General features: G+C 39.4%; 2 protein-coding genes across 11 annotated transcripts in view; both read right to left on the minus strand.

Annotated features, from left to right (window-relative positions):
* Positions 1–52: 52 nt before the first annotated feature.
* On the minus strand, positions 53–7333 carry ube2j2 (ubiquitin-conjugating enzyme E2, J2 (UBC6 homolog, yeast)). Its single transcript, XM_089011077.1, has 7 exons — positions 7197–7333; positions 6164–6294; positions 4466–4506; positions 3059–3161; positions 2825–2963; positions 2503–2583; positions 53–1356 (listed from the first exon to the last, which is right to left on the minus strand). The coding sequence occupies exons 2-7, from the start codon at positions 6292–6294 to the stop codon at positions 1066–1068; spliced, it is 786 nt and encodes a 261-aa protein (XP_088867203.1). The 5' UTR covers positions 7197–7333; the 3' UTR covers positions 53–1065.
* A 332-nt stretch (positions 7334–7665) lies between these two features.
* The window catches only part of LOC148890017 (arf-GAP with coiled-coil, ANK repeat and PH domain-containing protein 3-like), a 61853-nt gene continuing 44568 nt past the window's right edge, over positions 7666–24950 (minus strand). For 2 of the 10 annotated variants that reach the window (XM_089009947.1, XM_089009944.1), the window contains 16 exons: positions 21765–21877; positions 21279–21330; positions 21080–21180; positions 20626–20737; positions 20316–20548; positions 19014–19083; positions 17978–18072; positions 17686–17906; positions 17498–17587; positions 17254–17346; positions 15728–15951; positions 15542–15651; positions 15345–15455; positions 14304–14365; positions 9929–9975; positions 7666–8688 (listed from right to left, as the gene is read on the minus strand). In XM_089009947.1, coding sequence (XP_088866073.1) covers positions 8620–8688; positions 9929–9975; positions 14304–14365; positions 15345–15455; positions 15542–15651; positions 15728–15951; positions 17254–17346; positions 17498–17587; positions 17686–17906; positions 17978–18072; positions 19014–19083; positions 20316–20548; positions 20626–20737; positions 21080–21180; positions 21279–21330; positions 21765–21877 — 1803 coding nt within the window. In that variant the 3' untranslated portion in view covers positions 7666–8619. Of the gene's footprint in view, positions 8689–9928; positions 9976–14303; positions 14366–15344; positions 15456–15541; positions 15652–15727; positions 15952–17253; positions 17355–17496; positions 17591–17685; positions 17907–17977; positions 18073–19013; positions 19084–20315; positions 20549–20625; positions 20738–21079; positions 21181–21278; positions 21331–21764; positions 21878–24950 lie in introns of all 10 variants that reach the window. The other 8 variants (XM_089009943.1, XM_089009938.1, XM_089009949.1 and 5 more) reach the window with 6 other exon arrangements.

Here is a 24950-nt window from a genome sequence, read left to right on the forward strand (position 1 = left end):
GGTGAGTTAATTGACAACTGGGCCCTTTTGTTGTCCAATGACACAACAGAAGTCCTTTTATGATTTGTTTATTTCCCAAGTGTTGCTGCGGAGAAAAGAAATCCACAAGCATGACTAATAAACGCAATTCACAACAATGATAAGCAGTCATGTGGACACTTGGTGTCATCCGACTACGCACTCCAAAGGCTTTGTCTATAAATTAAAATGACAAAAATTGATCGGAAAGAAAATACAGTAAAGTCTCGTTATATCGATATCGGTTATATCGATAGTACTGCTTATTACGATACTATTTCTATGAACGCAAGGAGAAAATTTACATGTCGCAGGATCGGATATATCGATAGTCCCGGTTATATCGATATTTTTTCCGACTCCCGAGAATATCGATATAACGAGACTTTACTGTATACAGAAGAAAACGTTTGATTCTCCTCCAGCGTCTCCGAACCGGATGCGAGTGTGCAGAGCGACTCTAGATTGGGTCAGATGAACCATTCCCCAAGTGCGCTGGTCCCGAACTCGCGACTTGATTTGGGCTCATGGGTTGACTGGAGCCGATGCGTCTGTTCCAGTCGCTTAATTACGATGTTGCGTGAGGGATACTCTCTGTGGTTCAAAACTTTGCCTGTGAAGACTTTCCTTTTGTGCTTCAGAAAATGCTAATTTATCATCAGTCAGATGAGAAAAAGAAAAAGACAATTTAGGGGAGAGGTCATGGAAGATAGAAAAAAAACAGGTGGTGCTTTGGCTGCCGTAGGTCACCGCTATCTTGCATCTACCTTGTTTTGTAAACAATTTGCTGACAAGAATAAGAACATAATCAAGAGGAAACGTGTTTGCCAATAGAGAGAGAGAGAAGTTCACGCTCCAAAAAAGCAACTTGAGACCCAGTGGTGTGAAAAGACTTTGGTCCTCCACAACCCATGAGCCATTCCCCGTCGCCTCCTCCTCACAGTCCCTCCCGAGCGGACTGCTTTCTGTCCTCCAGAGTCCGCGGTGGTCCAGGGGGACACAACATCTCCCCCCCCCCCCCCATCCACCTGACATGAGTCCAGCTTCTCAATCCTGCGCTATGCTCCTCAACACGTACTTGACCGTGTAGGCGAAGGCGGCGAAGCCGACGATCACAAAGAGGTTGGCGAGAGCGCCGCCTAGAAGTCCGTGGTTGCGGTTGGGTTGCTGCAACCCCTGGGCGGGGTTGGCGCCGCCCGGCGGGATGGGACCCCCGTTGAGGTCGGGGAGGCCGTAATGGGCTTGCTGGGGGTCGCCGTCGGGTACCACGTCAGGTAAGGGGAGGGGCTGAGTGCGGGCGTTGAGCTCTTCCTGTGCTTTCTGTTTTTGCTTCATCTCCTGGCGACAGGACACACGTGGCGATTTGACAGTTAACGGTAGTAAATTTTAGTAAAGCTAAATTTAGCTTTACTAAGCTTATTTTAGTAAAGCTAAAACGATGGCGGAGCAATTACCAAAATAAAATTTCCCACAGCAGCGTAGTACAATATCAGATTCAGGTTGGCTGGGAGAGGGTGCCGTAAAAGACTGCAGGTCAACAAGTTGATTAACTCATTCACTGCCATTGCCAGACGTACAAAAATGTGTCCACTCCTGTGCCAGGTTTTTTTTTTTGTCATTTTCACTCAAATTGTAGGACCTACAGAATATTGAGTTTTACGACTGCATTAACATTCAATGCAGCGTAAGAAACTTTAGATTCCCTTCTTTCCTCAGAATAAGAGAGTTAATTACTAAGTTACATGGGTCTGGAGTTATCTGAGCTTGAAATGGGGGCGGCGGTACAAAAGGCAAATGCTGCCCCCTTGTGGAAGGGAAAAAAAAACATTGCCAGAGGTCTAACCAGCGCTTTATCGGCGCCCCTGCATGAAAAACCAAAACCAGAAGAAATTCGGACACGGCGCTCCATGTCATATTTTCAATTCCTGAATAAATTTGGGAATGGCAGTGAATGAGTTAAATACATGTGATAGTTTGTTCAATCTTCTGATTGGATTGCTTCCTGGTCTAAAATTTCTCATTGTGTCAAGCACAATATTATTCGTGGTTCACATGCATTCATTTTCTGCTTGTAAAACCAAAATATTTGTGTCAAATCTGATATATATTTACAACAGTAAGACATTTATTTATTGCTTAAAAAATCAGAAGTAGCTCTGAGTCAATAAATAGGTAAATACAGTAAAGTCTCGTTATATCGATATCGGATATATCGATAGTCCCGGTTATATCGATACTATTTCTATGCACGCACGGAGAAAATTACATGCAAATAGGGTCGGATATATCGATAGTCCCGGTTATATCGATATTTTTTCGGACTCCCTTGTATATCGATATAACGAGACTTTACTGTACATATTAAAAAACAAAAAAAGGGGGATCCAAAATCGCACGTGTAATTTTTTTGTGGCGGAGAGGATAAAATGCAACTCAATTCTTTTCCAAAATGTTTCCATCCTCGTACAAAAGCATCGCGCTCACCTCTACAACATCGGGGAACAATTCACAAAAGACTTTGTCCTTCAGGTTGAAGGCCAGGCTTTGCGCTGAGAGTTGTCTTTTCTGGGGGGGAAAAAAAACCAGCACAGTGTTCACACACCAACCATCACAAGTTCAATTTGTTCTGTGGTCAAAATCGCAACTCACTTCACAAGTCCACCAAATTAACATGCCTTCTTGAAATTAACAACAAATTCCATTCATTCGCCCCAGTCCTCAAATTAAAAAAAAAAAGTGGTTCTGTGTTTTTAATAAACAAAACCAGCGTATTGAATAACATCACACAGAGTGTCATCAAGCTCACCGTGTGGTCCGAGGTCTCGATGCTCCCGAGGGTGGGTCCTTTCTCCACCATGAAGCTGAGCAGACCCGTGAGGATGGTGGAAACGGACCACGCTGGGTTCCACGTGTCTGGGTGGAAATCCGTGATGGACAAACACAGCCTGGGGAGCGACACAGAGCGTTACGGCGTGGCAACGTGACACCACTGTGTGCCACCAAGTCGAGGAGGGGAAAAAAAAGTAACAGATCTACTTACCGTGTATTACATTTAAATCTGCCATTGGGTGTTATCATGTAGATACTCGGTGGTTTAAATGGGAATTCCCGAGGAAACATGAGCTTTCCGTGATAGTAACCCCCTATGAGGAAGACAAGATGGACAAATGTGAGAATAAAATATTGGGATTGGAGCACACAGTGCGCAATTACAGTGAGACCTCAACTTACAAACACCTTAACTTACAAACTTTTCGTCTTACAAACTTCAAATGTATGAAAATTAAACCTTATAATAAGCACTATTTTCATAATACACACCCACCACGGCTGGCGGAGTGATATTCGGCGGAAGCACACGACCGAACAGCACCAGAGGTTAAGTTACCAACAGTCCTTATGGAAAGTGACTCTCCTTCCATAAGCCATCGACGACCATCAAAAAGGTAAATAAAACTTTATTTTACAGCACAGTTTATTTCTTTAATTACAGTCGTCATGTAATGCGCCTCTCTTTCCAAACAGCAATTCCCTTTGACCTTTAACGCCATTCCATCAAGCCGTAAATGACCATCACAAATGTAAATAGTGACTTTATGATACAATGCAGTGTATTTCTTTCATTACAATACGATAGCACATTTATTATACATAGAATAAGGTATGTTGTGTGTAGTTTTAAGGCTTATTTAGTTGAAAAGTATATTTTATGGAAACCCTGGAACTGATTATTCCCATTTTAATGGTTTCCTATGGGAAATTTCTTTTTGAGATACACACTTTTCGCCTTACACACTGTCTGGGAACCAATTAAGTTCGTAAGTTGAGGTCTCACTGTATATGCCTTAAAAAGCCATTTGTGCCTTTCCTTATCAAGGGCGATGTTGCACGAATTAACTATGTGCACTGTTGGCCATTTACCGTATTTTCCAGTGCATAAGGTTCACTCAAAATCCTTGATTTTCTTCAAAAGATGACATCGCTGCGCCTTATATGTGAAGTAATATTGAGCCACAACTACTATTTCCACGCTTGTGTGACTATACCATGAAAAGTTCACACAAGCAGTGTAAGTAGTAAGGGGTGAAAAGGTTACGGCGCACTGACGCAGCAACCCCAGTTCAACGGCTAATTATGAAGAAAACGCTTCCTGAGATGGGCGAGGAATGAAGATGTGGCGAAACAGCAACCTGAGGGCGCGTCTCGGTGTGATTTGTGAGTGGAGTACACATTCATCACTACTTGACGTCTTTTTTTCCCCTTCTTAACAAAGTGCAACATCCTGTTTGTTAAGGTGATGTGGCGCCAGGAAAAAAAAAAAAATGTAACCAGTGTAACCATTTTTGGATGACAACCAAACGCCTACGACAACACATCAATGAGTCTGGGAATCAACCGGACTTTTCAAGAATGTTGAAAAGCTGTCTTGATTTGTATTTATTTTTACCTTCATAAGGAGTCTTCTCAGGACCTCTCACCACATAATGCCTGCAAGAGAGACAAGACAAATGTCACACGCGTTACCACATTTATAAGAAAGCCGAGACCACTGTCCTGGTTACGGTTCTGTCACTTGTACCTGTGACACAACCTAACCAGAGACATGAGTGTCAAATCTTGACACGAAATAAGTGGAGTTACTGAGCAATAGAACCTCAAAAACAAACGGCAAAATGGGCTGACGTCTTCTGCTCGAAACTCCCAACTTATTTTATGGGTAAGCATGTTTAAAAAAAAAAAAAAAAAAACAGAATTGACACGCAAAATGGATTTACCATTCATCACTTTTTGAAACTCAATAAAGAAACAAAAATACCATATTTTCAAGTGTATAAGGCGCACCCCCATTAAAGGACAACCAACGTCACTTTTTTGTTTTTTAACTGACATCACGTTTTATAGCATCTAAAATACCCAAAACACGCAGTATGATATTTTTAGTCAAATGCAAAACACCAATAAAAATGACTTAAAGTGTCCAAAATCTGCAAAAAAATTGAGCTGCGAATTGGTCATTTTCAGAAAGTCCCGCCCCCAGTTCGTGACGTCACCCCAAGACGTCTCGCATTGCTGGAGAATCAAAACAATGGCTTCAGATTCGGAGAATATGCCTTCTTGTTACACATCCAGTTATGAATATGATTCAAATAGTTCTGAAGAGGAAAGCATACATGTTTGCAATCGATTAAATAATTTATTCCGTGCCATTATGAGGCAACATTGAGGGGAGATGTCTTAATGAAAAATAGGCACAAAATGGCGACCTCCTGTGGCCGTTTCCACAGGCTGATAAATTCCTTATATGGATCTTGGACGCCCTCTTCTGGCGGCTTTTGGGTGCAACACAAGGTCCCCAGACCAAACAAGTACAGCAAAATACATTGATGTGATGGAAGGACCGCTGCTACAATGCGTCTTTTTTACGGTCATGGGGCGGTCCTTTAGTGACGTCACGTACGGACTCGTCACCAACTCAAAAACAAGACTTCCTGAAATTGAGCCGGAAGTTAGGAGTGTTATAAGTAACAGGAATTCCGCAGTTTGGTTCTCAAAAGTTAAAACAGCAATTAGAAAATGGCAATATGGAAAACATGCTGCCAACATGTCATTACTCAGAACACAAAACCCATTATTATATTTCACTTTTCCTCAATGTGTAAACGGCATCACCAAATCTTTGATCCTCTCCTTTATCATCTAACTGCATCATATAGCAATGAGGGTGTAAAAAAGTGCTTACGATTGAATCTGTGTCTTTTGTGTTGTCATGCAATGTTTTGTATTTTTTGTTGTTTTGACTTCAAGATGGTGCCGCGGGAGTGGCTGCCTTTACAGCAGCTCCTATATTTTGTTTTTATACTTATTCTTTTTCCCTTTCTCTTCCTTTCATAACTTCGCTGCTGTGAAATAGGAATTTCTCCAATGTGAGACAAATTAAGGTTATCTCATCTCAATGGTACATATATATATATCGGTCGAAACTAGCACTAGTTATGAAAATAAATAACTAAATCACAACCAGTAAATCAGTACTGTTTATGACATTCTTCAATCACTGTTGATTATTTAAATAAAATGCAACTTTCTGGGAATGTATATTAATAGAAAAAAAAGGCAAAGTGTGGTGTAAGGATGGCGAGTGTACCATTGTAGGATATTGGAAGGGAGAGGCTCAGCACAGATGTAAGGCACAGGGTCTTTCTTTATCCTGAGGTAATCCTGTTTAAGTCGCTGAGTGGCTGTGGTTGGTGCTCTCTTGTTCGCGTTGCTGTTCATCTGTTGATATAGAAGATAGAGAAGCAAAATAGGGACTTTTGTGAATAATCTAAAGTAGGGTAAATGCAGTTTTACATCCTTAAAGGTTCTGGACTGTGAGGCAAAGGAAAACAAATAGCGCTGTCCTGTTTCTTAGTACAAATTAAACTTGCTCATCACGGATTGCATGGACTTTTTTTGTAAACTAGCTCATCACTGTTGGCAGGCACGCTGCAGGGCAACAAGATGGCCAATTAAAAATATCCACGATTCGTTGATTATTACTCCTGTCTTGTTGTATAAACAGACGATAAACAATCAGATTGACAAATGTAGCAATTGTGTGCTTGTGGCATTACCCAAAAGCAAATGGACACGAGGACAACACAACCAGCAAATAGTTGTAGGCTGTATAGCAAAGCGTAGGGACGAAATAAAATGAATTCACGTCACGTCTTAAGTGTTATTAGAAGACAATATCGTATTGTCACAACCAATTAAGAATGTTTCGCCTATGATCGTGTAATAAACATTTACATTTTGATTCTCTAAACAGCTGGAAAAATTATTTTACAACTGAAATTACTGACGTCTACAGATCTTGCGTCACGCGAGGCTCGCCGCGCTGACGTTTCATGCCATTACAACTCTTAGCGAACACTTCAGTCAGCTTTGATTGGCTTTCTTACATTTCTCTTCAGCGTGTCAAATTGACTATTGCTTTGACAAAGCGATCTGGAAGATCCTAGTGGTTGGAGCTCACACCGAATCCGGTGTGTAAACACTTATTAGCGCCAAAAGGCTAGCATAGGCCAGTGCTACGTCGGGGTGGCTAAGGTATCCGTATAGTGGCACTATTTAACAAGTGTTGCACATCTGCATGTGTGACATTTTGGAAGCTACTGTGTGTTATGTGGACATACCTCTCAAGGAAACTCGGTAAAAAATTGGGGATTCGGGTCTGGATACGAAGTAGGGCTGTAGCTTTAGCGGTCAGACCCCAGACCGACAGGACGAAGACACTACCGAGTGGATAGCTTAGCAGCAGGAAGAGAAAAACTCATTTCCGGATTTATTCTTCACGTTCCGCAGAGGGGTATACTGAAATGCTCAAGTAGCTCACGAGCGCCACCATCACGTACGGCGGTGTTAGTGTCTGAAAATCGACACGACATTAGGACGTCTGTGTGGGCAACCAACATTTTTTTCTATTTATTTTAAGAATTAAAATCAATACTTATCCCTTCGCATTGACATGGATAGGGATTGGTGTGTAGTTTTGTGAAACTCTTGCCTGATAATTAAAAAAATATTACATGGAATGGAAGAATGATATGAATGAAGCAAGGTGGGAACAGCACAGGGGTGCATGTCAAAACTAATTTTATTCGCAGGACAAATTGCAGTTATATGAACCCATATATGGCTGGATGAGACTATCACACCCCCACCACGACCAAAATCTTCCGTAATCACACATTTGCACAACAAATGCCACTACAAAAATAATTAAATTAAAAAAAGGAGATAAGCAACAGTTTCTCATTGTTTTCAAAAGTGGAGACAATTTCCAATGTTAGTATTTTAGCAAGAAACAGGAATTTGCAACGTGATTATGGCTGTCTACATACGTTGATGTGATGGGCCTATTGGACAGTGGTGAGCACATCTTTCCACTTGTAGGTTTGGAGTTTAACATCACTACTCCAGCCTTTCTGCATCTTTTTTTGTGATTCTTAATCAATATCGTTCTAGCGGTTAATTGAAAATTCAAAATTGCATATTAGTCTGAATGTGATTTTTTTGTGCCCTGTCATTGCCTGGTGAGTTTACTCCACCCTTCACTTCATTAAATAATTAAAATTATACATTTGTTAATCATGAGCAACTACCTTTCATAATGAATCAAAATTCTTTATTAAGTAAGGTGCAAAATAGAAAATTATACAAAACTATCAACAACCAAATCCCTTTGTGCTTCGGGCAGAGTTGTGCATTGACAACAAGAAAGCGTGGCAAATGCAGAGAAACAGGGCAATGTGAAATGGACTAAAAAAATGATGTAAATGCTTGGCGGGCTTTCAATACCTGCAAGAGCAAAAGCTGTCATTTCCTCAAATAATGGCCCTCAAACAAATCACTCATTCTGATATCCAAACATCTGACTCAGATTTTGGCAGCCATTTGTATATTTACAATCAACATACAAAAGTCAATGTTTGAGCTACATTCAGCTGAAATATATACATGCTCAGGATCGGCTTCAAAACACAAAGATGAGGACGAGGCAGGTAAAAATTTCCCCTCAAGGTTTCTCGTAGCGGCTGAACTGATGACTTCTCCTCTTCAGCTTCTCGGGCTGGAGAGATGCGAGAAGAGAAAACTCGCGAAAGACTTCCCCACGGGAGACATTACCTGAAAGTCAAGGCGTTTTTGTCACTACACCTGTGATGCTGTCGCCTTAATTAAATGAAAGGAAATCAATGTAAACATTGTTCCATGACACACCAAATCCCCAACGGTATGTGATTTATTTTGAAGGGGAAAATATACGGCAGTGCTAGCACATGTAGCTACGTCGTCGAGTATAGTCAGGGGAAAAAGAACATGCAAAGGAAGAGAGTGGTGAGCATCCTGTTCGTTAGCTCCATCAGTAGTGTTTCCTGTCATCCTGGTGTCTTTTTGATGGCTATAAATCTGATTGCTTTATCGTTTAGGTTTTAAACGTAGCATTTGCGCTACGGCGAGATATTCTTAAAGCAGGAGTGTCAAATTTATTTTTTTCCCCATGGGCCACATTGTACTTAGTTTCCTCTCGAGGGCCATTGTGAATTTGGGCAAGCCATTAAAATGTTTAATCCCCTCCACATATATATAGAGTGCACAACAAATTAATGAATAACTGGTTTTCAAATTTGAAGTAAAAAAATAATGACTGTTATCGTGGTTGAATTGGACAATTTGAAATTTTGATTTGGACTTTAACTAGAATCATGGAACGTGACATGCTTGATTTGCTGTTGCGGGCCGAAATAAATGATGTGGCGGGCCATATTTGGCCCCCGCGCCTTAGCTTTGAGACTGGTGTTTTAAAGAGTATGTGGAGGTAAAAAGACATGTTACTAAATGATTTTAATTCCTGTAGCAGAGTTTATGTAAATTAAATACTCACCCACCACTTCATTAGGTACACCAGTTCACCCGAATAAGATCGAATATGAGAGCTTTACAATTTTTGAAATTAAGTGGGTGTATTAAGAACAAGAATAATGTTCAGTTTGATTTGGCGCTGCCAATATTTCTTTAAAAATACGTGATTGTAGTTTGCAGCGGTGTACATGTTTTTAATTTATGGTTAATCGTGATGTGGGGGTGAACATACTGTACACCCATGGACATCATTATTATGATTAAAAAATTGAATGCTATTTTTTTTAAAATACATAACTGTTACATATGATCTCACGAGAAAGTGTCAGCATAGACACGAAATAATAAAATGTAACGCAAATTTCTCACAAAGCGACAAACCAGTTCCAAATGTTTACGCCTCAGATAGCCCGAAAAGAAAACCACACCACCACCAGCGCAATAAGAACCAAAGTGTCTCGCTACACCACAATATAAAAGCGACGGCCCAGGATGCTTCACTCACTCTATCCCGTGGTAAAGATTTAAACCTTCTGCTGCCCTTGGCAACACCTGTGGTGAGAGAAGCAATGACATGTCAGTTAGTGTTCCTCGCGGTCTGTCTTGCATATGAAATGACACTTGGAATAGTTCTGGCAAGTGAGTAAAAATTTTATAGTTAGTGTTTCAAAAAAACTGCTTGTGAGGTCACATGAATGTTTTACAAGTGAAGACACTGAATTATTCAAGGGATACAGTTAGTGCTGCAGGACTAACCCCCCCCCCCCCCCCCACCCCCCCCACACACACACACCCCGCACTACTCCGTACGGAGCATTAATGCGGATTTTAATTTTCAATTGCAGCATTTAACTCATTCACTGCAAGACGTGCAAAAATGTGTCCAGTCCAGTGCCAGGGTTTTTGTCATTGTCACTTGAATTCCAAGACCCACAGAATATTGAGTTTTAGGACTACATAAACATTCAAGGATCGGGTAAGAAACCTTGGACTCTCTTCTTTCATCATAAAAAAAACAATTAATTCCTAAATTATATGGGTCTGGAGTTATATGAGTTTGAAATGAGGGCGTCTGTCCAAAATACAATGCAACACATACTGTACATACTAGTTTATATAGCGCTTTAACAACAGCTGTAGCTGGAACAAAACGCTAACATGGGAAAAAAATGGAAATACTGCCCCCTTGTGGGAAATAAAACCATTTGAATAAGCAGTGTTTGAGGGAAATTTAGACACTACAGCAGATTAAAGAGGGAAAAAAGCAGTCTCCCAACACAGAGCGATCCCCGAAAAGTGATCGATTTAGAGCGTTTATAAATGTTGCTGCAATGCTGAGGGAATGCAAGAGGACAACAGGAATGAAAGCAAGTACAGGCCGGGTTAGTTCATGAAGAGTTTCTCAGTTTTATTAGATTCATCTTTTGTTGTTTTTGTCGTAGTTGGCCACCACGAGAAATAACATTTCCACGACGTCCAACTAATGGAGTGATGGGTGTTTTTTTAAAAGAGAATAAAAAGACAAACATGAAACAAATCGGAGCGTCACGATTTGTTATGGAATGCTGAGAGGCAGGCATGGAGTTGAAATACACCAACGAGTGTACTATTTACAGAACCTTTTTAAACACTCCTATGTCAATACGTACAATGGACACGACACCTAACATGTTCCTCGAGGGCGACGGTCGCACCCTCCCCTAGACTTCTACTACTTGCAGTCTCTTAACTATTGCCATGTGCGGATCCCAGTCCTGTTTTTGATTTTTTTTTTTTGATTATGTGAGCACGCCCAATGGTGTTTCGGACCACACTCACGTCATAAAGCGTAGCAAGACTAAGCTGTATCTACTCTTTCACGTTGACGAAAAAAAGTGATATCATACAAGGTCAGACACTTTCCCTTCAAAAGTCTTTGGCAGAAAAAAAGAAATTACTGCTTGCGGAAAGGATTTTTTTTTGACTGACATCAGAGAGGTCATGTTGCTACATGCTTATTTCCACAGGACTGCACTGCACAATGTGATCAAAACGGTAGAAAAATATCAGAGCATGCTAGGAGCGTCGATCGCGTTGACTCGCCCACAAAGCATGCAGAGAACACTTGTCAGCTATTCGGCATCGGAGCCCGCAAAGTGTGTAAACATGTACGAAAAGTGTGCTCCATAATCTCACTGATACAGATATTGTAACATGGAGTATTTACAGGAACAGTAAATGCGGGTGTGGCTCGAGGATCTTCAGTCAAGGGAAGTGAGCGGCGCCATTGTTTTCCGCAGAGGTGTCAATCATTTGATGGCACAATTCCAATTCACGTTTTATAGATTTTACCACTTCCTCCTCACTAAGCAATGCAACCACAGATGAAACTAAATATCTTTCTCTCCATAAACTCAGAAAAAAAAAATTCATTGTCAGCACAGAAAGCCGAATTTCAATGTAACATAAGGCCGTTCCACATTCCGTCACAAAAAGGGCCGCTACGACTGCTATTATCGAGCCACTGTCAACAACATATTAAGACTAAAATGACAATCATCAACAGAAGATAATAAACTGCATCAGTAAATGCATTGCACGGCTCCTCTGGAAAGACAAATAAAATAAGACAAGACAAGAAATAAGGAAAAAAAAAGAGTACCTGAAAACGATGTAATACATAATAAAATGATAATACTGAAAGTGGGAAAAGTGCACAGTATTACAACTCCAAAATTGAAGTCATGACTATTCTTGGAAAGGTCAACTGCCTTATGGTGTTGTCTCTTCCTGCAGCTCAACGCTTTTGCTATTATGCTCATGTAGTAAGCAAATTATGGTTAAAGGCAATATTTGTATTTCAATGATTCTTTGTTTTTAACTTATTCACTGCCAGACCATGTGTAAAAATGTGTCCACTCCAGTGCCAGGGTTTTTGTCATTGTCACTAAAATTGCAGGACCCACAGAAGATTGAGTTTTAGGACCACATAAAAATGTTCAATTCAGCATAAGAAACCATAGTCTCTTCTTTAATCAGAAAAAAAGTTAATTCCTAAGTTAAATGGGTCTGGATTTAACTGAGCCCCAAATGGGGGCGGCTGTACAAAATACAATACAATACATACATATTGATGTATATAGCGCTTTAATAACAGCTAAGGCTGTAACAAAGCGCTAACATGGACAAAAGGCAAATGATTCCCCCTCGTGGAAGGGAAAAATATTTCCAGAGGTCTGACCAATACTTTATCGGCACCACTGTTAAAAAAAACAACCAAAACTTGAACAAATTCGGGAATGGCGTTCCACGTCACACTTTTCAATTCCCGAATAAATTTGGGAATGGCAGCGAATGAGTTAATGTTGAAGCCATAGCCATGTCGAAAAGACAAATATAGCTTTGGGATCATCTAGGCAACAATAAATGATGTTGAAGCTTTATTTGGTCAGGCCATGGCCTTGTCTAATTGAGAAAAAAAAGTGTTTTGCTCCCATCTTGTGGCAACTAAAGGCAAATGAAGTATAAACCTTTCAGCTTATTTACAAATTTTTGGTGTTTCTTGAAGGTCTGGATTAGCATCCTGCAAATATCGAGGAACATAGTATTATGTAGTTGAAATTATCATAGTATAAAATAAAACACAGTTCAATTTTATCACCGGAAAGAAAAATCTCAGTTTTTAGCAGTACGCTCTATGGCACAGGTGTCAAAGTCAAGGCCCGCGGGCCAAATCCGGCCCGCCACATCATTTTTTTCGGCCCGCGAAAGCAAATCAAACTTGTTAAATTCCATGATGATTGCTAAAATCTGAGCCAAAATTTCATATTTTTGGATGTCAACCACAATAAAAGCCATTATTCTTGACTTCAGATTTGAAAACGAGTTATTCATTAATTTGCTGTGTGCTCTATATGTAATATTTGAAGGGATTTAAATGTTCTAATGGGTTCCCCAAATTCATCACGGCCCTCGAGAGGAAACCATAACTACAAAGTGGCCCGCGGCAAAAAAATGACTTTGACACACCTGCTCTATGGCAACCATTAAAAAAAAATTAAAAAAAATCAGGTAGCAACAGGAAGGACCTGGAGAAACTGAGCCTGCACGGCATGCATTATGTGATCTCAAATAAAATGGCGGACCAGTTTGCCAAAAATATGGTCTGCCACGGGCAAATAAAGGTAGTGAAGAAAGCAGCAGGAAGAGACGGCGCCTCACCATCCTAGTGGGGTCTTTGTATTTTCAGCTCAACATCAAAGAATTAAGATTCGGATTTTGGAGCTGAACTAACAAAATACATTTGAGAGGAAGTGGTTGACCGGGAAAATATCAAATCCATCCTTATTTTTTTTTTTGCGAGCGTTTGTTTGCTTTGCAGAAATGTATTATAACATCTTACTGTTCAACTCTTAGTCCGCACGGTCGTTTTGTCTTTGAATGAATACTATTTGCCTCACGCCAGCCACATCAACACGCTAAATGACGCTATTTACACCTCGGGCTGAGGAAAGATGGTTCGGTCCGGGTTAATGGAGCGACAGGCCTCCCGTGAGAGGTTAAACTACAGCGTGAGAGAATGTTAGCAGGACACCAACAAGCAGATGTCATTTGATTTGATGCGATGCGGCTAGTGCGAGATGGCGAGCGGAATCCTAGCAGAAAATCTGAGGTGCGTGGGAGAGGGGCGCTTTAGTCAGTAAGAGTTAAAAAAAAAAGGTCCATCAGTGGGGTTTGCGTTGCCCGTAAGCCTTGATCTAGCTGACATCGGTGTCTCGAGAGGCAGCTACAGGAGGGACTCGACAACGAGAGATGCTAAAACTCCTCTATGGTGAGGCAGATGAACTCTTGGATGCACTTCCTGTACTGTTGCTCAGTGGGACTGGTGCTGGGGTATTGACCTGGTTGTCCCAGGGGGGCTTCTGCCTCTCGCATCTCTTCGTTCATCCGCGCCAGACGTAGGCTGAAGAGACGGACAGGACAAATATCGATAAATGAGAAGAGGGAGGGGCTTTTACTTATTTTTTTGTCGCATAAATGTGTACAATTTTAAATTTGTAAAATTTTAAATTTTTAAATTATTTACATTTGTAAATTGTTTAAACGTGTAAAATTTTAAATATTTAAATTTGTAACTTTTTGAATTTGTAACTTTGTAAATGTTTCAATGTTTCAATTTTTTAATGTTTAAAATTTTTCAATGGTTCAATTTTTCAATTTTTCAATTTTTAAATTTTTAAATTTTTAAATTTTTAAATTATTTGATATGTTGTATTTGATGTATTTTAATTTCATGTTACAGTATTGTATTTTATATACATGCATTTTATTTTATTATTGTTATATTTTATTTAATTTATTTTATTATAAACATTTTTGTCACATTTATTTTTATTGTTTTGGATTTTATATATTTTATGTATTTTTATTTTTTATATTTATTGTTGTATTTATTTCTTTATTTTATTCTTTCATATTTGATATTTTATTGACATTTTATTTTATTTCATATTTCCTATTTTATATTTTATATTGTTTATATGTTATATTGTTATTCATATTAATTTAATTTTATATTATTATTATATTATATTTCTTTTTTAATGATGCATAGGGTTTGGCTTGGATTTTGGCCAGCAGGTATATTTGACATTACAGTAATCACACCTATTTAATGAACCAAATGTTGAGTAAAATAAAATGTTTCAATTTTAATTTCATTTTTTTTTGCAAAATAATAAAAATAGTGTATTTTGACAATGAAATATTGGGATTTTTATTTATAATCCACAAATTATTCAACAAACTAAAAATGAAATCAGATTAATAAACACAACTAATCAACTTTAAGAAAACCCACATGGATTAATGTAAAAAAAAATTCGTAAAAGGTGATAAAGTAAAATAAAAAAACGGATGAGATTCAAGAAGGTCTTCCTTACAGAGTGACGATATCTGCATTTGCCGCTTGGACGGCGATGCTAAGCGGGTCGTAGCCTTGCTCATCCACCTCTGTCTGCGACGCCCCTCTCTTCAGAAACAGACACACCTGGCTGTACAGCACACATTTAGTCCCATGAGATGGACATCAAGTAGAAAGATCGCCTCCTTCCAAGAAGGAAGTCACTCGGCGGCGTACCCGGTGTGTCCCAGGTAGGTGGCGTGATGCAGCGGGCCCCTCCCTCTCATGTCCCTCTGGTTGACGTCAGCTCCATTCTGAAGTAGGAACTCGCAAGCTATCAGAGAGCCCTGATGGAGACAAACATTTTAAACTGGTCAACCGTTATAACCAATCCTGTCATAAAATAATAAATGATCCTCTCACCCCCATCACAGCCTGTATGAGCGGCGTTTTCCCATCCTCGTCCTCACTTGGAGCGTGGACGTCGGCGCCGTGAGCCAGCGCCTCCGCCATGAGGGGCAAATTATGCAGGCGGGACGAGCGGTGGAGCAGCGCCCCGGGGTGGAGCTCTCGGGGGTCCTCGGGGTCTGATGGTACTTCCTGTTCAATTTCTACCTCACCACTGGAAGACTCCTCCGATTCCTCTTCTAGCGGACAAGAGTAGGACAAAATTTGACTTTAATGTTGCTAAATATTTTTGAGGTGGTTCCCATAATTCCCCAAAAGAAAACAACTTTGGTAGGAGTGCGTCACTTTTTATTGCCTCAAACGCATTACCAGAGCAAGTGAAACACGTTTTCTGAACTAAATGTTTTCTTCATGGTTTATGATGAAATTAGTGTCTATTTAGGCCGCAGAGTGCCAACCTGACACATATAGAAGTGAAAACATGAAGATTGAGCCTTTTGTTTGGATGTGAGGATCATATCAACTTTTTATTGCCTCAAATGCATTTTCAGAGCAAGTGAAACACGTTTTCTGAACTAAATGGTTTTAAAAAGTCACAGTTTCAAAAACTGCTCATACTATCCGATACTAGTAATGAGCAAATTTGTTTAATAATTTGTTTCGAGTAATTTGTTTAATATTTTTCCAGGGGATTTCTGAGGCAGGGTGAAATACGATTGGTTGCTTGCAAAGTTGATAAAAACAAGCTGCCACTTTGAAGTCGACTGGAGAGGAGTCGCTTTTGTAAAAATAGTAATAATAATAATAAAATCAAATAAAATCAAAATAAATACAGCAAAAAAATAAATGAAATCAAAATTAGAAAAAAATACAAGAAATTAAAATAAATAAAGCAGAATTAGAACAAATTTAATTAAAATTAATCAAAATTAGAACAAATTAAAATGAATCAGAACAAAATAAAATAAAGTAAATTAGAACAAAATAAAATAAAATAAATGAGAACAAATTAAATTAAAATAAATCAAAATTTGAACAAATTAAATTAAAATAAATCAAAATTACAACAAATTAAATTAAAATAAATCAAAATAAATTAGAACAAAATAAAATAAAATGAATTAGAACAAAATAAAATAAATTTGAACAAATTAAATTAAAATAAATCAAAATAAATTAGAACAAAATAAAATACATTAAAATAAATTAGAACAAAATAAATTAGAACAAAATAAAATACTTCAAAATAAAATAAAATAAGAACTAAATAAAATAAGACAAAAATAGAACAAAATAGAACAAAACAACAAAACAGAACAGATTAAATAGAACAAAATAAAACAAATTAAAACAAAACAAATTAAAACAAAAAAACAAAAAAACAAAACAAAATCCAATTCAATTAAATATGATATCAGCATGTACTAGTTAGTCTAGTTAGACCTAAGACCAACATGATTAGCCTGCCCGTTTGTTCTACAAGCAACTCACCAGTGTCACCTGCTATGAAGTTTAGCACTGGTGTTTATATGTGAACGAACCTTCTTCTGTGACGCTGTCCACCACAGAACCAAACACCAGGATGTCTGTACTGCCGTCGGTGCTTCCTCCCAAGCCGCTGTCGCTGCTCAAGCCTGCGGGGCCAAACCACGCCAAGCCACGGACACGTTAATTATTACATACGGTGTCTCTTGTGGGCATAGCGCCATCTCTGGGGGCCCCTGAGCGCCAATATTTGCTCATTTGTGAGTTAACACCAACCTCTACAAGGTCAAGTGAACTTACTGCGTGGTCCCGAGCCCGTGTCGAAATAGGAAAAGAGGGAGTCCAGCTCATCTGGACAGAAAAGGGAATCCCGACGAAACTTGGCTGCAGCTGCTGCCAAAGGTTCACAAGAGTAATGGAGAGAGGTTGGTTGGTTCCGGATCCGCTCATCATCACAAAACGTCCAAGAGACTTTTTGTCCCACTGACCTGCTGAGAGATTCGCAGGCGAGGCACTGCCGGGCTCGTAGCGATGGTATTTCCTGCGGACTTTGTTTGGCGCCCGGATTGAGCTGTTGTGTCGCTGGCACTTCTTCACCGTCCACGGTCGCAATTTCCTTTCACCTTCCGCCAACGCCTCGCTTCCACTCATCTTCTTTAGGAAGCGCTTCTCTACGTATTTGGACTTAATCCAAGCTTCTTTCTCCTGTCTGGAGCAACAAAGACAAAAATGTTGGAAGGAGGAAGTGAACATGGATTGCGCAGGGCTCAAAAGGCAAACCTTGTGCTGGACGGTCTGGGCTTTTTCAAGCCGAGCTCCTGGCAGGCTCCTTCATAAATTTGATTGATCACAGTGTTGCCTAATTCACACATTAGCTGAACACAAAAGCGGGAGAGATATGTGTTACAGAACGTTGTGGGGAAAAAAAAGAATCTTCAATAATATGAATCCCTGTTGTGTTTGAAAGTTTACAACATTGAAAGGCAACTTTGCAACCTTAAAGGGCAACCGACGCCACTTTTTTGTTTTTTAACTGACACCAGAAAAACGTTTTATAGCATCTAAAATACCCAAAACACGCACTGATATTTTTAGTCAAATGCAAAACACCAATAAAAATGACTTAAAGTGTCCAAAATCTGCAAAAAATTGAGCCGCGAGTTGGGCATTTTCAGAAAGTCCCGCCCCCACTTCGTGACGTCACGCCAGGACGTCTTGCATTGCGAGTAAATCAAAATAATGGCTTCGGATTCGGAGAATATGCTTTCTTGTTACACATCCAGTTATGAATATGATTCAAATAGTTCTGAAGAGGAAAGCTTACATGTTTGCAATCGATTAAAGAATTTATTTGTGCCATTTTGAGGCAACATTGGGGGAAAATCTCTCACCCAAAAAAAGAGGCACAAAATGGCGACCTCCTGTGGCCACCTCCGTTTCCACATGCTGATAAATTCCTTATATGGAGCTTGGATGCCCTCTTCTGGCGGCTTTTGGGTGCAACACGATTCTCAGACCAAAGAAGTACAGCAAAATACATTGACGTGATGGAAGGACCGCTACAATGTCTTTTTTTGGTCAGGGGGCGGTCCTTTCGTGACGTCACGTACGGACTCATCACCAACTCAAAAACAAGACTTCCTGAATATTCAGCACGAGTCTTAAAACGTAAAATCTCGCTATATGCGGTGGAATCTGTAAAATACGCTCAGTAGAAGTCATTTGAAGCCATTTTACAAATTATGGACACAACTTGTCCGGAGACGTCGTTTGTCCTTTAAGTGGGACGAATATTAGAAACAGAAGAACGACTGACCTTGAGTAGTTCCGGCTCCCATGAGTCAAGGGTCAGTGATCGCACTTTAGAACAATGGACGCCAAGACTCCTGGAATAAATAAATAAATAAAACGTAAAAAAATATTTTTGTTGTAATTTACAATAATAATAATAATAATAATAATAATAATAATAATAATATTAATAATAATAACAATACACTTTGGAGTCGTGAAAATGGACTTTCTAAACAAAAAACTGGAGTATGTGTGTGGAAGCTTTTGCACAACAATAATAACAATAAGAACAATAATAATAATAATAATTATTATTATAATAATCATAATTGGATTGGCCTTTATTAGTCTCGCAATGGAGAAATTTACATTTCACAGCAACAAAGTGATGAAACAAAAGAAATGAAATTAATAATAATAATAATAATAATAATAATAATAATAATAATAATAATAATAAGTATTATTATTATTATTATTATTAATATGTAATAATAATAATAAAAATAATAATATTGTTTTTGTTATTAGTATTACTATTATTATATATTATTCATATTATTATTATTATTATCAGTATTGCTGTTATTATTGTTACTATCATTATTATTATTATTACTACTATTATTATTCTTACATTATTATTATTTTCACTATTACTATTAATGTTATTATTACTGTTATTCTTCTTCTTCTTATTGTTATTATAACGATTTATATGACATTTTATATGACGATTTTTATTATATTATTATTATTTATTTGTTACTATATGAGAATTACTATTACTATTATTATTTAATGCTACTGTTACTATTACTGTTGTTATTATTACTGTTACTATTATCATTGTTATTAGTATTACTATTATCATTATTACTGTTATTATTGTTGTTATTATTCTTATTACTATTCTTATTAATATTATTATTGCTGTTATTACTACTATTATTACTTTTACTGTTACTATTACTGTCACTATTACTATTATTATTACTATTATTCTTATTATTATTGTTGGTATTATAATGATTTAAATGACGATTTTTATTCTATTATTATTATTATTAATTTTTTTTACTATATGAGAATTCATGGGTGTTTTTCTACATGCATGCGAATGGGCTGGAAACTAGTCCAGGGTGTACACCGTCTAGCAAAAAGGATAAACGCCAGCTCACTTGGGACCTTAGTGATCAACACAGTAGGAAATGTATTCTTTTTTTATTTATTTTGATCACGATAATTCTCAGTCTTGTTGTTGGCAAGTGCATATAGGAGAGCGTTCCTGGATTTATCTGGACAGAAGAATAGGAAGATGAACCTGTGGATTCCTGAGCACTCGATGCACAGCAGCACTCCGAGGTTGATGGAGGCCCAGCAGGGAGCGCTCTGGCCGCAGTCACAACACAATTCATTGCCCGGAAGGTTCTGCACCCTCTGGAGAAGTCCTTCGCCACCTCCCCGGAGTCCCTTCTCGGCCCTTTCGCCTCTGTCTCTGGGCTCACTGGCTGAATCGATGCTGCTCGTGGAGGGCGAGGCTGTGCGATCCAGACGCTACGGAGACAAGGAAGCATCGTTGAAACATGACGCGTCGTCGCTCGTTAATGACAAAATGGTTCCGCTCGTCATACCTCAATGTAGTAGTTGTCGGCGATGTCTTTGTAAGCCGAGGCGATGCTTGCCTGGACCGCTTGGATCCACGCCTGCCTTAGTTTCTCCGATTCGGCCTGTAGCATGCAGCTTCTAACAAAGGTGACGGAAAAGCACTTTTCACACGGCCACGTCGCTGAATTGGATTGTGGCGTTTCTTCAACAAAGCGACTTTTAAGTTTTCGGTCATTTGGGGAGTCGCTGATGATTTAGTCATTGGTTGAATCACAAAGAGTTCTTTGTTGCACAAGTGGGAGACTTAGACATGACATTAAATTTGTGAAGCAACAGCAGATGAGTCACCAACGCTAAATTACTTCTGACAGCGACTTGCGATACGACTAATGACGAAGGGACATTTAGATCAGTAAAACGACAAGTTCCAATGTATATTTTCTATCCTTATTGGGTGGGAATGTGCATAATTAGACTTACTTGGTCGGTGAAACCACTTCGAAACAGAATCTCCTCTCGTTGTCTTCACAGGGTTTGACAGAGCACAGCCTCAGGTCCTCCACGACCACAGTCAAAGAATCCTGAGGAGAGGAGCGTCTCAATCACTATTTTGTTGGATTTAGGACAGAAACATCACAGATAAAAGCATATGCGACTGAACGAGATCATTCAATTGTACCTTCAGTTTCTTTTGGTAGACCAGTTGGCTGTTCTGGATGGAAAACCATCGCCTTGCAAGGAGAAATGGGGGAATGATGTGATGCAATCTTTCGAATTTATCACAGATTATCTCAAAAATGACTAAAAATAGAGATAAAAATATACTGTAGTTCAAAAATTTAAAATACAGAGCGAGGAAATATGAGACAGTTGACTGCTTCACTATTGAAGTGATTGAACATCCGATATCAATTTCTTCAATTCAGATTGTGAAGGGAAGACAGAAATGCTGACTTTGGCATTGCGTTTCACAAATTAAGATTTGAGGGGTACCTCTGCTGAGGAGCTAAAACTCTGACAGTGAAAGCAACACTGCCACCTACAGCAGTGGCTGTGCAATTACATTTTATTCTAGTAAGGTTCGCCATGGTCACACGTGCCTCCTCCCGTCATCACATCACACTTCACTATTTCAGATGAACTACCTTATAGTGTTACACTTTACCTGTTCCAGGTCTTAAAAGCATTGCTGGCTCTCTTGAAGAGGTAGCCCTCCATGACCACACCATTAGGGGCATCCACATTGAACTCCAACTTGGGGTCATCGTAGGAAAAATCCTGCGGGGATACGTTACTTAAAGGACAATCGACATCACTTTTTTGTTTCCTAACTGACATTGGAAAAACGTTTTATAGCATCTAAAATACCCAAAACACGCAGTATGATATTTTTAGTAAAATGCAAAACACCAATAAAGATGACGTAAAGTGTCCAAAATCTGCAAAAAAATGAACCCGGAAGTGGCCAGTTTCAGAAGGTCTCGCCCCCTTGTTCGTGGCGTCACCCCAAGACGTCCCCAAGAATCAAAACAATGGCTTCAGATTCGGAGAATATGCTTTCTTGTTACTCATACAGTTATGAATATGATTCAAATAGTTCTGAAGAGGAAAGCATACATGTTTGCAATCGATTAAAGAATTTATTCTGTGTCATTTTGAGGCATCAGGGGTGGGAAATGTCACACCCAAAAAAGGCAGAAAATGGCGACAAAGCCGTGTGAGGAATTAATCAGCCCGTTTCCACAGGCTGATTAATTCCTTACATTGAGCTTTGTCACCTTCTTCTGCCTCTTTTTGGTACTACATGACGTTTTCAGACCAAAGTACAGCAAAATGCATTGACGTGATGGAAGGACTGCTACAATGTGTCCTTTTTTTGGTCAGGGGCGTTCCTTCAGTGACGTAGGGTCAGGACTCGTCACCAACTCAAAAATAAGACTTCCGGAATATTCAGCGCGAGTGTTAAAAGGTAAAATATAGCTATATGCGGTGGAATCTTTGTAAAATACGCTCAGTAGGAGGCATTTGAAGCCATTTTACAAATTATGGACACAACTTGTCCGGAGACGTCAGTTGTCCTTTAAAAATCACTGTTGAAATTTGGAATCAAGCTCCTGATTCATTTGTAAATGAGAGAAAAAAATGTAATCATCCATTGGATGCTTATTACAATTCAATGAGGATTTCGAGAAGTCTATGTTTAGTCAACAATTATATGCTAATCACATATTGAGAGATGACGTCGTGACGTTATTTTGAACAGTGTCTCCATTGTGAGTGTCGGGTGACTCAAATGAGGAGTGAGCAATCGGTTTAGGCGGCGTTTCCATTGAGCCGAGGTGAATGGGAAGCCATCTGTTTCTCAGGTTACCTTTCCACATTGCGACATCTACTACTGTGCCTTTTTATTTATCTCGTCAACCCGCACAGCTTCTGTCACCACAAAGCTGCAATCCCCCCAGAAAGAGAATTCAATCCGGGAGCCACTTGTTCAACTAAGGTGGACGACAAAAGGATGGAAAATGAAAAAAAAAGATAAGGCGGCTCCAAGGGCAGCTTTTCCTTTTGTTAAGGGGATTTATTATACCAAAAACAACAACGTGGCGAAAAAAAAAAGTGCTTCTACATTTCTTTCTTTTATTCTCAGTGGTTAGTAACAATAAATGTTAAAAATCCTCTTAATGTGAGAAGAATACCCTCCATCACACGTGCAGTTGACTCCCTATGACTCCTTATTCAAGAGTTACTCCACTACAGAGTGATTAGATGAGATTAATTTTTAGATTGTATTAACCTTTATTAACTAATTCACTGCCAATCCTGAATTTATTCGGGAATTGAAAATTAGACGTGGAGTGCCATTCCCAAATTTGTTCGGGTTTTGTTTTTTTCTTCGGAGGGGTTGCCGATAAAGTGCTGGTCAGACCTCTGGCAATGTTTTTTCCGTTCCACGAGGGGGCAGCATTTGCCTTTTGTACAGCCGTCCCCATTTCAAGCTCAGATAACTCCCGACCTAGATAATTTGGGAATTAACTCCTTTTTTAATGCAGGGGTGGGCAAACGTTTTGACTGGCGGGCCATAATGGGTTCTAAAATTTGAAAGAGGGGCCGGCCATGCCAGGCGCATTTGGAGGGAGTGTTTGGGTCCGGATATACAAAAGCATTAAATGTAGTGTGTGCAAACCTCAGCACAGTAAGAACACTACAACCCAATTTATTAACTGTCTTTGCAAACGTGAAAAATAGCCCTTAGCAGTTCTTACATTTGTCTCAAGGAATATACAAGATATGGCATTTACATACTATTTCGCGGATACCTGGAAAATGGGGCCAGCAACTTTTCAGAGTTGTCTGCCCTGGTGTCTGCTAGCTTTTTGTCATGAGTTTCAGACACTGTTTTTACTATAATTTGGACCAGTTCGACGGGCCGGATTAAAAAATTTATTTTGTGCAACCAATTGTTGTAAATGTGACATCACACATTTTTTTAAATTGTGCAAATTGGAGTTTCTGAATTTTCTTTTTTGTAAATAAATACAAACGTCTCCGCATTTGATGCGTTCAGGGACATCATGTAAATAACAGTAAACTTGTGTTGTATTCTCTTTTTCTGTAAATAACCACTACACACTGTCTGTAAGATAAGAATCTGTTTTAAATTAAATAGAGATAAATACAAATGTGAATAACCCAATGCAATGGACAACTAGGACATAGATGGAACAAAACAAGTCAACGCATATGTAACATTTACGGATATTTACCACAAGTGCAAGTGAAGCAAGTGTCAACCGCAATAGTTTTGTCATTCTTTCTTTCAAGGAAAGAACAACTTTCCTCACCAGTGAATAGCTCAACCATCCGAGTATCTTCATCTTTACCACACTGACATCCAACAGCATGTTGAAAAACAAGTTAAATGAAATAAAATGAATTGAGAAATAAATGTGGTGGAGAAAAGACGATCTGCGTCATGTCTCACACGTCGTTGATCAACAAGTGCAAAGCTCATCCCATCTCCATCGAGAATAATAGCAGCCCGCTCGTGCTGTACCTCCACGACCACGTGCTGGACCGCACGCCGCCCCGCCTTGTGCAAGTGCCACGGGTGCTCATTTCCATACAGCTGTGAGGTCCCCGTGCCCTCGTGACCCCACGGCGGCTGCCGGATCGGCGGATCAAACATTTCAATCGCTCGGTAGCACCTCCCTTTGTCGAGTTTGCGGCGACATCCGAGCTTTTATGTAGGAGTCGGCTTTCCATCTGTCTGTGGACGTGACAACTGTTCCTGCCTAATCAAGCTGACATTATGGCTCCCCGTGCACCGGCGTGTAGCTCGCGCTTCCCACCT

Source organism: Hippocampus bargibanti, linkage group LG12, assembly GCF_051943395.1.
Source record: "Hippocampus bargibanti isolate YZ-2025 linkage group LG12, ASM5194339v1, whole genome shotgun sequence".
In the NCBI taxonomy this organism is placed as follows: domain Eukaryota; kingdom Metazoa; phylum Chordata; class Actinopteri; order Syngnathiformes; family Syngnathidae; genus Hippocampus; species Hippocampus bargibanti.

Excerpts from the sequence above, each read along its gene's own strand:
- ube2j2 (XM_089011077.1), bottom strand. The coding sequence starts at position 6,294 with ATGAACAGCAACGCGAACAAGAGAGCACCAACCACAGCCACTCAGCGA. Across the intron at positions 4,507-6,163 it reads CCTTCCAATATCCTACAATG|GCATTATGTGGTGAGAGGTC; the intron begins GTACACTCGCCA and ends TCTCTCTTGCAG. Across the intron at positions 3,162-4,465 it reads TGAGAAGACTCCTTATGAAG|GGGGTTACTATCACGGAAAG; the intron begins GTAAAAATAAAT and ends TCTTCCTCATAG.